The sequence below is a fragment of the Epinephelus fuscoguttatus genome, linkage group LG10, assembly GCF_011397635.1.
Source record: "Epinephelus fuscoguttatus linkage group LG10, E.fuscoguttatus.final_Chr_v1".
Lineage (NCBI taxonomy): Eukaryota > Metazoa > Chordata > Actinopteri > Perciformes > Serranidae > Epinephelus > Epinephelus fuscoguttatus.
The window spans coordinates 9,552,141-9,565,755 of record NC_064761.1 but is presented as its reverse complement, the minus strand read 5'-3'; the positions used below and the strand labels follow the sequence as shown (position 1 = coordinate 9,565,755).

At 40.5% G+C, this 13,615-nt stretch overlaps 1 protein-coding gene across 3 annotated transcripts in view; it reads left to right on the top strand.

The window, feature by feature from the left end:
• Positions 1–6,268: 6,268 nt before the first annotated feature.
• The window catches only part of LOC125895518 (carboxyl-terminal PDZ ligand of neuronal nitric oxide synthase protein-like), a 260,775-nt gene continuing 253,428 nt past the window's right edge, over positions 6,269–13,615 (top strand). For 2 of the 3 annotated variants that reach the window (XM_049587420.1, XM_049587419.1), the window contains exons 1-2: positions 6,269–6,746; positions 7,118–7,189. In XM_049587420.1, the coding sequence (XP_049443377.1) occupies positions 6,642–6,746; positions 7,118–7,189 (177 nt within the window). In that variant the 5' untranslated portion in view covers positions 6,269–6,641. Of the gene's footprint in view, positions 6,747–7,117; positions 7,190–13,615 lie in introns of those variants that run through there. The other variant, XM_049587422.1, reaches the window with a different exon arrangement.

Here is a 13,615-nt window from a genome sequence, read left to right as displayed (position 1 = left end):
CTTTGAGTCCAGTTAAAAGAATCTCTTTTCCTCTTTTTCCTCGTTTAGCTTTAAAAAGATTTTCCCCCTCTGTATATTATGTCAGTGAGACAAGCAATGAGAGCATGCAGTGCATTTTTAGTGCATATTAGGAAATGTTAGCATGCTAACATGCTAAACCTAGAGGATGATGATCAGGATGTTAGCATTGTTGTGAACATACGCATGTAACTCAACCTTGACATTAACTCAAAGCAGCATTGTACCAAAGTAAAGTCTCACAGAGCTGCAAGCAGCAGCAGATCCTGATATGGGCCAAATGGGCGTTTGCCCAGGGCGGCACATTGTCATGACGTGTGGGGGGACGGCAGGAGCGGCAAGTGCTGGAATTTGTTGCCTGAGCGCAACACAGGCTCTGCTCCAATTGACTGTGTGTTCAGTGCTGTGCTGCGCTGTGGGATTTTGTTTTGCTTTTTAGGAGGTGGGGCATAGGGGGGTGTCGCCCAGGGCGCCATTTAGGCTAGAACCGCCACTGGCTGCAAGTTCAACTATAGGCTCTTAGTCTTAACAGTTATGATTTAGTAAGTCTCTGGGTGGATGACACTTTTAAAATGCTCTATAGACCATGCCACATGAGTGTTCCAAACTTTTTGCCACAAACATTACAAGCATAGCATTAGTTTAAATTAGCACTGTGATAAGATGAGTGATGTAGCTAGGTGTTGGTTGTGGAGACAATTCTCACCAAACCCTCTGGACTCATTCAGGTAGAGTTATTTAACCAAACACCACCATGTAGGGATTCTCTTTTTCAAGCATCCGGGCCATCTAAACACTCAGTGTTCATTACATTACCAAAGGAAAGTATTCAAATCAACATTATGCTTCAGCAAAGAGTCATTTCACTGCAGTCCGAGCACATTACTTGATTAGCGTTGGGTTGTAAGAGCCTTGTATGTACACAGATAATGGATTTTGTTGGCTCCATAAATCTTTGTTTGTGTGTCAGAGTCAGATTATATCTGTAGTAATCTACCCCTGAGCGTGAGCTGCAAATTCTCTGTTCTCTTAATATTCCATGTTGTAACACAGCTTCAGGCACAATTATTAATGTATTATTGTCATCATTTGTTCACTTTTTGTCTGTCATCTTCGCTGAAACTCTCTTAGGAGCAGTAGATCTACTCCCTGTGTTATGTGCCCCACATTCTTCCAAATCATCATTATTAATTCAGCTTAAGAGGCCCTCAAGATGTGTAAGGCTTTCTCTCTGTGTGTGTGTGTGTGTGTTTGTGTGTGTGTGTGTGTGTGTGTGTGTGTGTGTGTGTGTGTGTGTGTGTGTGTGTGTGTGAGTAGGCAGTCTTGTTCACACACACACACACACACACACACACACACATGCACACAGTCATTTGTGTGTGTGCTTGCTGTTGCTTGTGGCTGAGATAGATGCCAGATAGAGGGTATCCAAGCTTCAGGGCTCCTGCTGACACACTGACCTCATACTGAATGGAGTTGGCACCAAAAGAAAACTAAAGCTCTGTTTCACACTGAAACATGAGGCTGGTGTCTTCAGATTAATCCTATCAGATTGTCTGTCTGATTTTATATAGTAAGTGTCCAAATAGAGCGCTGCAGGAATGTGTCCTTAAACCTGTAAATGAATTAACATTTTTGCACTTCTGGTTCCTTCGTCTTAAAGACAATTGGTTTTTGGAATGAGACTTTGATTAGCTGTCCTAAATAAGGTCTGTGGTCAACACAGTGATTTTTACGATTTCTATGTCAGAACATCAACGAACACCACTGACCACTCAGTGAGTTTCATGGCTTTGAAAACGAAGGTTTAGGGTGGTTTTAGGACAGATTTACACATGGCCATCGACAGCATTGTTAAGCCAGGCAGGGGAAAGCCAAATTCTCTGAAAAGGAGCAATTGCCAAAATTTTGGTCTTAACCACTCGATTTCATCATAAACAACCCAGAAATGAGGCTCAAAGTGCAAAATACCGGACTTCTCCTTTAATTTACTTTTAAGGCTTGCATTGTTTACATACATTTATTTCAGCAAGTAGTCTTCTCCTTTCTTGGCAAAAAAATAAAGTACATGCTATCAGAATACTTGGAAAGATGCTACAATCACATGAAAAATCTGCTTTAAAGAGGCAACAGATAGCATCTTTTCCTAAATATATCATCATGAAAATAATGTGGGTTGCACAGGGTATTGGCCACAGTAAAATCAGACTATCAGTGTTTACATAGGTTACTCAATGGCTTTGCAATCTTTGCAATAAGCTTCTGTCACCAGTGCTGAAATTTTGCAGAAAAAAATCTGCTTTACGGCAGGAAACGCGTCATGTATTGCGAAATTGGTCAGTCAGCCAATCAGGGACTGGAGCTGGTCCTTATGAGGAGTTGGGCATGAGATAGTTGAGTCACGAGCACAATGGCAGACGGACTAAGTTTGGAGACAAGTGAAAAATGTCCTAGCAAAAGAAAAGGAGCTCCTCTGTCTGAGGAGGCAAAGAAGAGCAAAAAGGAGAGTGATAAAAGAAGAGGAAAAACAAGAGTAAACCTCAGTCAGGCCTTCAAGAGATGGAGGGAGCTCCGTGACCAAAGAGGCTTCAAAACCGATGTCCAGCTAGCTTTCTTTCTAATGGATCAGTAAGTAACACGGCTAAATGTTAGCTAGGCGTGAGAGGCCTGTACTGTACTGGCTGCTAGTTAACTCCTAGCTGGCCAGCATCGCAAATCGCCGCAACCAGGGACTGGGTAGCGAGTGTTGGTCGGCTGACATCCTCGTTGCCATTCTACGGCAGCCCTCGGACAGTGATACTCCCCCTCCCTTCCTTCTGTTCTCTTCTCATGGAGGCAGCTATCGACGGACATCGCCCAGCTAAGTTACGCCCAGCTAAGTGAACACTGGACTCTGTTTCCCATTCAGTTTGAGCTCCAACCAGCCACATTGTTTCCATACGGTACTGTTTATTCTAGAATCGTGACTGTTTACATGTGAATATTGGTATAATTCCACTGTGTCTACTGTTGTTTGTACTGATACTGTGCATATTGGTATCATTTACTGTGAGTTGTTTGTACTGATACTGTACATATTGGTATCATTTACTGTGAGTTGTTTGTACTGATACTGTTTGTTGCTCGGTCTCTTTACTCATTTATTTAGTATAGTGTCCACACACCTTCTCATTCTACATATACATAGAGGTAGACTGGTGGCTTTACAGCCTACATTTTATTGATTATCTCTGATCCCCACGGTCAATTTGGTCATTGAGACAGTGCAACGCAACACCACTGATGCTAGGTGGCGCCAAGCTAAAAAAAAAAAAAAAAGATTCCTATCTGTTGCCTCTTTAAATGGTAGCAAATAATGCATTTTATGCCTGCCATACCAAATTTGAGTGTTTGTGGATGCTATTACAAATTTTGGGATAATGCTGCTTGTAAATACGGACACCTGTGAACATTAGCTTTAACACTGCAGCCAACCATTAATTTTCTAAACCATTTGTTCTGAGAGGCTGGAGCATATCCAAACATGAAGCGAATAAGAGGTGGTGTACACTCTTAACAGGTCCCTAATTTTAGGCCTCAGACAGGTACTATTTGAGCATATCCTGACCTGAAGGCAAACACATCATTAAATCTGACTTGTCTAATACATGTAACGTGCGCTGTGTCTTATGTGGGATTACTGGCATTGTAAAAATAAAGTCCTCCTAGAGTCCATGAAACACCAGCAGGCTGAGGTCTTTTGTGGAAAAGCTCACCCATACTGTCAGTTCTCTACAGAAAGAGGCTCCAGTACTGCAGCTGTGTTTTTTTCTGCGTGGGTGTGAAATCCTAACATGTTGCTTTTTGGCTTTTAAGTGGAACCATGATGTTTTTTGTGCCTACTTCATGAAGGGAGCATATGCTTTAAAAGCCAAAGCCCTAATCAACAGATCAACATGTATTTGAAGACCTGGCAGGGATTAAGTTGCTCTCTATCCTTTCTAAAGAGCCTTAAGAGCACATGGAGTCCTCGAGAGGGGAACTGGTTGTATTCAGCAATAATTCCTCATGCAGGGACAGCAGCTGTTCGTGTCTGCCATTTTGCTGTTTTGGTGTCATGAGGGCAAGGTGTCCTGACCTCAAGGACTTTTAAAGAAAACAGTGTAATACAGCTGCCTTTGTGGAGATATCTTCAAAATACTGCATAGAGATTGAAAAGAGGCAATAGTATGACTGCTGTGAGGGCCTTAATGTGCACATGTCCCTGAAAACCTAAGGCTTAGTCATTTGAAGCTTGGAGATGTGTCTCATATTGTTTCTAATCACTTTGTTCAAAGATGCATCACCTACGCAGCTCTCATAAAATTAACACAGTCTGTAAATGAGATCACTTTGATGAAGGATGATGATGTTTACATTTTCATTCATTAATCTTCAAGACGGAGGGCAAAAATTGATAGCCAGATCAAGATTTTGAACCCATAGCATCCAGAGTAAATAAAATTCAACATCATCCTGCTCCCATATCAGCCCTCGGGGCTCCATTAGCAGCAGCACTTCATATATTTCCAAAGAGGTGGTGAGAATGTGAATTACTGCTGCCCCACTTCCCCTTTCCTCCCCGCCTGGGACCACCTTTAGGGGAGCACAGCATCTTTACTCCCAGGGTGACACAGATGGTCTGTGCATTATACAACTTGACGACTGCATTAAACATGAACGCAGCTTTGCTGTGTCTACTGACCACATATCACTGTGCTTTATGAAACATATCTCGCACCGGAGATGTTTTGATTCCAGATGCTTGAGCAGAATGTGTGGAGGATGCTCAGTGTAAAGGGCCTTTTCTTATATTATCAACAACACATATTAATTAGCATATTATCACTGTACAAGTCCTACGCTGGCTACATCAGCTGTGTGTTTTGACCAGATTGTGTTTAGACTGACAGTGTTTTTGATATTTTAGACCACATTGTGAAGCATTGTTCATCATCTTGAATATGTTCTGAGCCTTGATGCAATTATGAATCAGTGTCTTTTTAAGTCTCATTTTGATGTTACACAAAAACCACATAGATGAATAGAGGAGTAGTGTGTTTAACCATCTGCAGGTACAGTAAGAAGCATATGTGTTTTAACAACTGGGAACTGCTGTATAGATTTTTCTATCTTACTTTGCATACAGTAATGAATAGTAGCCCTTGATTTTTAGCTTAAACATTTTGTACTGAGATCATGGTTAGAAAATTATTTAATCCTGGGAAAGCCCAAAGTTAAGTTTTGGATGTTGTTTCTCAGTCTGTCATTACATGTGTGATCAGCCTGTCCACTAATGGTGCAGAAAAAGGAAACACAAGTAACTAAATTGAGAGATGTAAGGGACTTTAGGTTTATATTAAGGGATTTATGTATAGATTACAGGATCAGAAAACTGGGAGACAATATTTCAGCTTTAAATTACCTTAACAAATGTATGACTTTTTTTTGCAATGTGGTAGGTTTTGTCTTTGTATTTCAATTTGTCATGAGTCATGAATTGTTCATAAAAAATGTAGCCTTTTATTGAACAATGCAGCTGATATACTGTAAATGTGTATGAGAAAAAAGAAATTGAAAGAAAGAAATCACATAACTTCTTATTCTTACATTTTCATCTTTCGTGATGTCTCTGGAGCAGACATGGCCACTAGTTGGCAGCCTTGCTCTTTTTATTTTATTCGGAGGTTTGTGTTTACTACATATCAACCCCATCTGTAAAGCCATGGTAACATTTATTATTCTCATCAGAACAGATTTGAATTCCAGATCAATTCCCAGGGTGTAAATTACCATCTCATCTTCCAGTTACTGTCTTTGATCATTTTCTTACTGGTTAATGTTTTCTGACATTAGCCAACAGGTAGTAATTTGTTTTCCTAGTGCAAATTTTGCACTTCAAAAAAAACCTTTGAAAATTAATTCATTAATTTGACAATAAAAAAATAAATACAAATAGCCAAAGTTTACAGAATAGAAATGTGACCAGACAGTAGAGGCTGTGCCACTCCTTTGTTTGCCTGAGCTAGTCAGGTTATTCCCATGAGTGTGTGCAGTGTGTGTGTGTGTGTGTGTGTGTGTGTGTGTGTGTGTGTAGCACAGGAGGGAAGAGAGGGGGCAGGTACCAGCCTGTCAGCCCCTCCTCCAGAGAGCCACGGTGCGCCTCTGTTCCAATGGAAACAGGTGGGATCCCCGGACTCCTCCAATCACACCCTCCCTCCGTGCGGGGGGAGAGTCCAGGGCAGGAGGCAGGACCCAACCAACTTCCACACTCACCACAGGAAAAGTCAGGAAAACACATCTGTCCCCGCGCATGTCGCTGTTTGTGCTGGCCTGCATGTGTTTGTAAAGCTGTTCCGGTGAACATTAGCAGAGCAGCGGAGCGCCGGAGCGCCGGTGAAGTAGTTGCCTACACTTGGCCGCTGTTGAGTGCGGTGTGAGCAGCGGTGAAACGCCGGGACGGTTCGCTGCGATGGAGAACATGAACTAACCGGATTAGAAATTCTTTTTTCTCTTGGATTACCTCCTGTTAAACCGGCCCGGTTCGTTTTTTGTTGGTATTGTATCGGTTCCTGTCGTAGTGTGGAGTAGTGAACACTTTGAAAATGCCTGCTAAGACCAAGTACAACCTCGTTGATGATGGGCATGATTTGAGGATCCCGTTGCACAACGAGGAAGCATTCCAGCATGGGATCAACTTCGAGGCAAAGGTAAAATTAACAAGCAACTGTGGCTAAAGTGTAGAAAAATGTGACATGTAACTCGTGTTTTCGAGTGTTGTATTCGTTAGTCAACCTGTCTAAACAACCAAACACTGCATTATGTAACTGTATTGTAAAATTGTTTAAGTTAGTAACGCCAGACAACTCTTTTGGGACCAAAATCCAGTCCTGAGAGATTCGGCTAGCTCGTAAATTACGTTAGTTAAGTTGTTAGCTAGTTGAGAGATTCCAGTTGCGCAGAGTTAATTATTGCCTTCACTGGACACTTGAACTGTTTCACTAAATAAAAACCAAGTGAATACCAACTTACTGTTTCATTAATGTGGTGTACCTGTCACGTTTCACCCCCCTGACAACAGTACATCGGCAGTCTGGATGTGACGCGGCCGAGCAGTCGAGTTGAGATCGTGGCTGCGATGCGAAGAATACGGGTGAGTTGAATGTTGACAAAACTCCATTTCAAATCTTGCAAGTTTTCACATCTTCGCTTCTCAGTCAGTAAGCATATGTGGTAGAAAACGACATAAAGTGTCGTAAGATTGACTGAGGTCTTCTGCTGTATTCGGCATATGTATGAGTGACTTAGCAGCAACTTATTTCAGCAAAGCGTCAACTTTTTGAACTGGTTTGCTGTCCACTCTGGTGAAGCTAATGTTGATGGAAGACTGTGGTGATATAAGCCTAAATTATGTGAATTGAAACATTAATGAAGTATGTGTGGGTTAGTTTTTAATTATGATGCCGAATTGCAGAGGGCACCATAACTGTAAAAGTGTAATGGTCACTTTGGGGGTATTTTGTCAACCAATCCTGGTAGTAAAAGTTAAATTCTAAAGTATATAGGCGACATTATTGTATGCTTAATGCACTAGCTGATGCTTTGAGTAGTGGTTGGAGTACTAGCTGAACTTTCCAACTGAAGCCCCAGAGGATGGCACAAGACATCAGACTGAGGCAGGCAGTGATGTGACACTGATGGAGTCACTAAGTCATTTAGACATAGACGGTATGAATGCCAGTAATAAAAGCACCTTGGAGTCTAAACGTTCAGACTTTGTACAGTCTTGGGCTTGGCCTGCCTGGCGGGAGGTTTGGTCTCCCATGTGCTCCATCAAGTTCTCTTTGAAGCAATGCATTGGAGTGTGATCCCCCCACCCCCCTCCCTCTCCCCCTTTCTGCTGTGTAAACCTAAGATTTACAGCTTTTTCAGCTCCAGAAAGTAGACTTAATCTTAATCAGTGTGTCTGTCAGCCTGGCAGCACTTGGCTTAGCAACCTAATATAGGTTATGCCAGTGGTGTAGAGGTATTTGAGGATTATGGTGATGAACTGGTAGGTGTGCTGAGATTAATCGATGATACCTTCAAAACACCACGCACGGGGCTGCACAGGCAACATGGGCACACATGTTTGCATTTTATCACCTAATATTTTAAAAGGAATTTGAGAGCAAAACTTGCAGCAAAACATAACATTAAGATAAGGCTTATAGGAAGTGAATGCAGCCATCATTTCAGTTTTTCTTACACATCATTTCAAATAACTGCCATTTTCTATTACATTAACCATAGGCTAGTGACAACGCCAGTGGCAGCTGGAGTCCAGTCTGTATCTGCGTGTTGTTGAAGTTAATAGTTGAAGATAATTCCAGCAGGACACCCACTCTCAGATACATGTGTGCGACACAGTTGAGCATAAGGTGCAAAATGTTCTTATTGCCCTTTTCAGAGAAGTGACCCGCTCTTATAAAGTGGACCTCCCAGTGTGCTGCCATGGCAGCTGTTGTTGTTGGCAGGAAAACAGGCTTTGGTTTGGCTCCTCCAGTGTGAAAATGGTCTGACACTAGCTTGACAACACAATGGAGGGAAACCACAGGTATCCAGTGAGAGATCGTACTGGAAAGCATGGGAGTGCTTAAGTAGTGCTGAAGGCATTTGTTTTACTTGGGTAGCAAGTAGGCCAAAGCAACCTTAACTGGATGTTGAGAGAGATAAAACCTTAATGTACATCACAATCTTGTGCATGCAAATGAACATTGATAGAGCAGAGGCTATTTTACATCTGTTAGTTTTTATGCTGATTAATACATGTTTACATCTTTCACGAAATTCTGACTAATTTAGTTTTAAAAAATTCTGACTCAGAATCGGACTCATACTCGTACTAATCTGAAACATATTGAAACCACTGTTAATATTTTTATGATGTCATTCGTCATGCCTTATCAGGTACGTTGTGATTGTTTTGGTAAAAGGGCAAAAAACAAATAATATACATTATCTGTCTCACCGTACATGGTTTGAATGCCCTTTGGATTGAACTTGACACCCAAAATTGGCTCTTTATTGTGGCGTTATGACTATGACTAAGGACATCCAAATTGCTCCACATTACTGCGGTGTCGCCATGATTAGTGTAATTTATTACATTTTCCTAGCATTCCTGCAACCTGTGGTCTCATTTGAGTTTGGTTTACATTTAAAAAATGGCAATTGGTTTATGTAGGACTGAAGCAATAAAAGGGAGGCTTTGGTAAGAGACAGTATTGTTTTTGCTCTCTAAACTGCTGGATGTGTTTACTGTGAAGCAGCTCCAGAAAGTGCTTGGGAAGTGTTTGCTGACAAAGCATGGTAAAGGCACATATCAGAGGCTTCTACTCTAACTGTTGAATGACCACGAATATACAGGGGACAACAAAACAATGACACTGTAGACCACATTACACACAGGGAAACATGACAGTTCTTTTCCATACACAGGTTTTTCTGATGATGTTGAACAGAAAGATTTAGAAGGCTTTTCCACACCCCAGCACACCTGTTCAGTGGCAACATGACGTTAGTTTAAAGTTTTGGATTCGGAAAAGATATTCAGTCATTGAGTTCAGCAGTCTTCTCATTTGGAAGTGGCTTAATGTAGCTGCAAATGTTTTGTTTAACTTTTTTGCTGCTTGGCTGCGTTAAGCACTGTCTTTGCTTACCATTTTCAAAGTACTTCAGGGACAATGAAGCGAGGACAAACTCGTCTAGTTTCTAGTTTTCACTTTGATGTAACTTTTGATGCTTTGTGGAGTTTCTGAAAGAAAGTTTGGTAAAATGATGCTCCCCACAGTGTCTGGTCTTTTCCAAGATTTCTATCAGCCCTCTCTTTCTGCGCAGTCAGTTAGAGCCATGCTGGTTGCCAGGCAACCAGGTTGATGTGTGGTGTCATTGTTCATTGTGTGCATGAGTCACCTGTAAGGCAGTAGCTGATAACAAAGTAAAGCAGGAAATAGCCACCTACAGTGAAGCAATGCATCGCTATAGGATCTGGTGTAGTTCGTCGAGCACTCACTTTGTGTTTTGCATATTGTTCTTTAATGATTAATTACTCATCTCAGAAGTAAATGAGGAACCATAGCTTATCACAGATGGAAAAACAAGTCAAGCATCACTTGGTGAAACTCCCTTGCCAGCAGAAAAAGTGCATTGCTGAAAAAGTTTTGTTTGTTAGTTTATCAAGTGTATTTGAGTTGTTCCCTTTTCTGTGTAGGGCTGCCAGCCATGGTTATTTTCATTATTGATTAGCCTTGTTGTTTGTTTTTTTGCCGATTATTGAATGAATCAGTTAATCCTTGAGGGTATGAAATTAACAAAATATTTTGGGGGCAATTTTGACCCCCACGGTCTAAAAAATGGGGGCATTTTCAAAATGTTTGGGGGCCATCAAAAAATTGTAATTATGTTCTAACAATAAGCACATGAAAAGCAAAACCAACTAAGATAGTGTCTTCACTCTTCAGTAGAAACCACTATAAATGAAATAAATAATGGGTTACATAAAGTTATGGTTGCAAAATATCACTCAGATTTCCTATAATTCAACCAGTTTAAATGTGATGATTTAACCATTAATCTACTGATAGCAGTAGTAATGTTTCACCACATTACAGTTACTTTTACTGTTAAAAAGGCCAAATTACTATAAATTCCTTAGATGCAATCCTGGAAGTAAGTTAATTTAAAATTTAACATTCATTCTACCTTAATTTTTCATTAATTTGTCATTGTGTAGACACACATCACCCAAGAAATGGTTAATTTGTACTTATGGTACAGCAAAGCCCCCTCCCCTTCTCTGTCAGATTACTCTCACGTAATCAGTGCAATCTCGTTGATTATGTCTGGGAAATGAGTTGTAGACGTGACGGTAAATTAATTTAATGAAAATAAAATTATACTTTAATGTCAGATTGTAATACTGTTAAAAATATAAATACATATAGTTGTTTGGAAAACTTGGGGGCAATTTTGGCCCCCGGAACATGGCTTTTGGGGGCATTCTTGGATAAATTGCGGGCCAAATGGCCCGTGGCCCTTGCTAATTTCTGACACTGCTTGAGGCTATAAAATATCAGCATAAGGTAGATAATTCAAATCACAATGACTCAAGTTGAAGCCAAAGCGAGCAATGTGTGGCATTTCTGCTTGATGAATAACTAAGAAGGTGAGTTGGTTAACACAAAAGTTTAATTTTCTGTCGACAAACTAGTCAATTGATGGACGTATCATTGCAGGACGTGTTCTTTTGTGTTCCATGTTTATACTTTGGAGGGATACAAACCACTTGATATAGATTGAAGGAGCTTTAGATAGAGAGATCGTTCAGCTTAAAGCCATCTTATCTGGCTTTGCTCTTGCTGTCAGCTGAAGTCCACACTGAGACGAACATGCTGTGTAATATAAAGGTCCTTATAAATTAAATTTATTATCATTATCTGGCAAAGTCTGGCAACGGCTTATCTGGTTAAAAGGAGAGGAGACCTTTACAGTGAATTAAAGGGATTAATTTCTCATTAATCTGTCTTTGCTGGGTTAACTGACTGTAGGAAGATTGAGCAGCATGGGATGAGAAGATTAGATGTGTCTGAGGAGACTGAAAGAGCACAGCGGTGTTGCTGCTGGAGTGGGGAAAAAGAGAGAAAATAGAAATGCTTTGTCCATTCCTCCGACTGCAAGGCTGAACAGTTGGGACCAGGACCTTTGTGTGATCACCGGGCAGTTGTATAACAAGCATCTTTAACACCAATTATCTGGTGCGGAAGTTCATTAATCTCGGTTTCAGTGCACCCTTTAGTGTCCTGTTTTAACCCCTTTCATGAGCTGCACAGTGTAGTTAGATCCAGAGTGCAGACATGGGTCAGAAGGCAGTATATTAGCATTTAATAATGCTTCATTGGAGTGAATAATAATGTCAGTCAGTGAAGTGGCTGGTTGGGAGCCATGGTTTGTACAGAACTGACCTGTGTCAGGACATGTTGTGCGTCTTTCCAAAGATAACTGATATACATAGGGATGTAAAAAAAAAAAGACAAAGAAGGCAAAAAGAATCATCACTTTATTCAAAGCTTTAACAATGAAATGCTTTGTGTTTTTACTTGATAAATTATTGGTGTTATGAAATACTTGTACAAAAGCTGTGGACATCACCATATGTCAATTCCATAGACATGGTCCAACCTTAATGTAAAGAATCAAATTTTGACAAAATACTGATTTTCTTTTTTAATCAAGGAATTTCTGAAACTTCAAATGATTGAATATCAGTAAACAGTGATTTAATTCATCCATCTTGCCAAATTGTCTCTCACTAAACACAAACAAGTGGTAATAATTGCGGAGAGGCAGTACTTTAACCTGTGACAGCTAAGCTTGGTGACTCAGCGAAGTAATTACATGGCTGTTAGTGCTTTTGACTTAGACTTTGCATATTGTGCTCTATCTGCTGTGTGCATAGGAAAACACATACATTCAGTATTTACACTCATAAATTAGCAGCGGCTCTTTTTTATTTAAGAACTGCTTCAGCATATTACCCATCACTTCCTTATCACCAGTTTTATTTGGAAATTATATTGGCATATTTTATGTATTTCTAAGTGCTTACATGAATGTTTGAGTATACAACCAGTGGGTAATAGGGGAGAATGACAGATAATCACCAAAAAAACAAGAAAAACTGAAATAAGGAGGAAAAATAAATGAAATAGAAAGATGATAATGATGATATTAAACTTGAAGTGACAGTCATGAATAAATAATAGTGAAAATGACATCCGTAGTGTTGTTTTATTTTGGCAATTTTCTCACATAGCCTACAGTATATATCCCTTTAATTAGTGGCAGCTGGAGTTAACCTGCCTCAGTTTGATTGATGTGAGCAAGATCTCGAAGCTGTCCGATCAATGCAGCGGGATTAATAAATGTGCCTCTCAGCAGAGATGTTTTGCATTAAGAAAGAAAGACCATGCCATGCTCCCCCCCTTTTCTTCATGATAAGTGCATTTCATGATCATAAAGGTCTGTCATACTCTGCAGCCTGTTTATAATTATTCACCACAGCAAGGACATTAGTGAGAGCTCTGTTGTTTTTTGATGGTAATTTATTTGTGGTGTGATTGTGTCTTACAAAGTAACTAATTTACTCAAAAACTCACTGAAAAGTGGTTTCATCCATTTTTAAAAAAGTCACGGCAGAAAAGGTGTCTTTGAAGGACCAACATTTACTATGAAATATGTCCACAATTCACAATCCATGTGGCCAAAAACCAAATGGGAACGCAGCCAATCCCAGTTTATTAGAAGCTTGGCAAACTTGGCTGCCATTCTCCATACATGCCTGTGTACTGTCCTCTGCCTCACTACAGCAACAGCAGAGTAACACCTCTGTTTGTTAAACACATCTGAGTAACAGACGAGGCTGAACCCCCACCCCCACCCCCCCCCCAAGGAATAACGCTGCAGACTTAACACTGTCATGTCAGGTCAGAGGAAACACACTCATGCGCTCCATCCCCTGCCTCACACACACTCAAATACA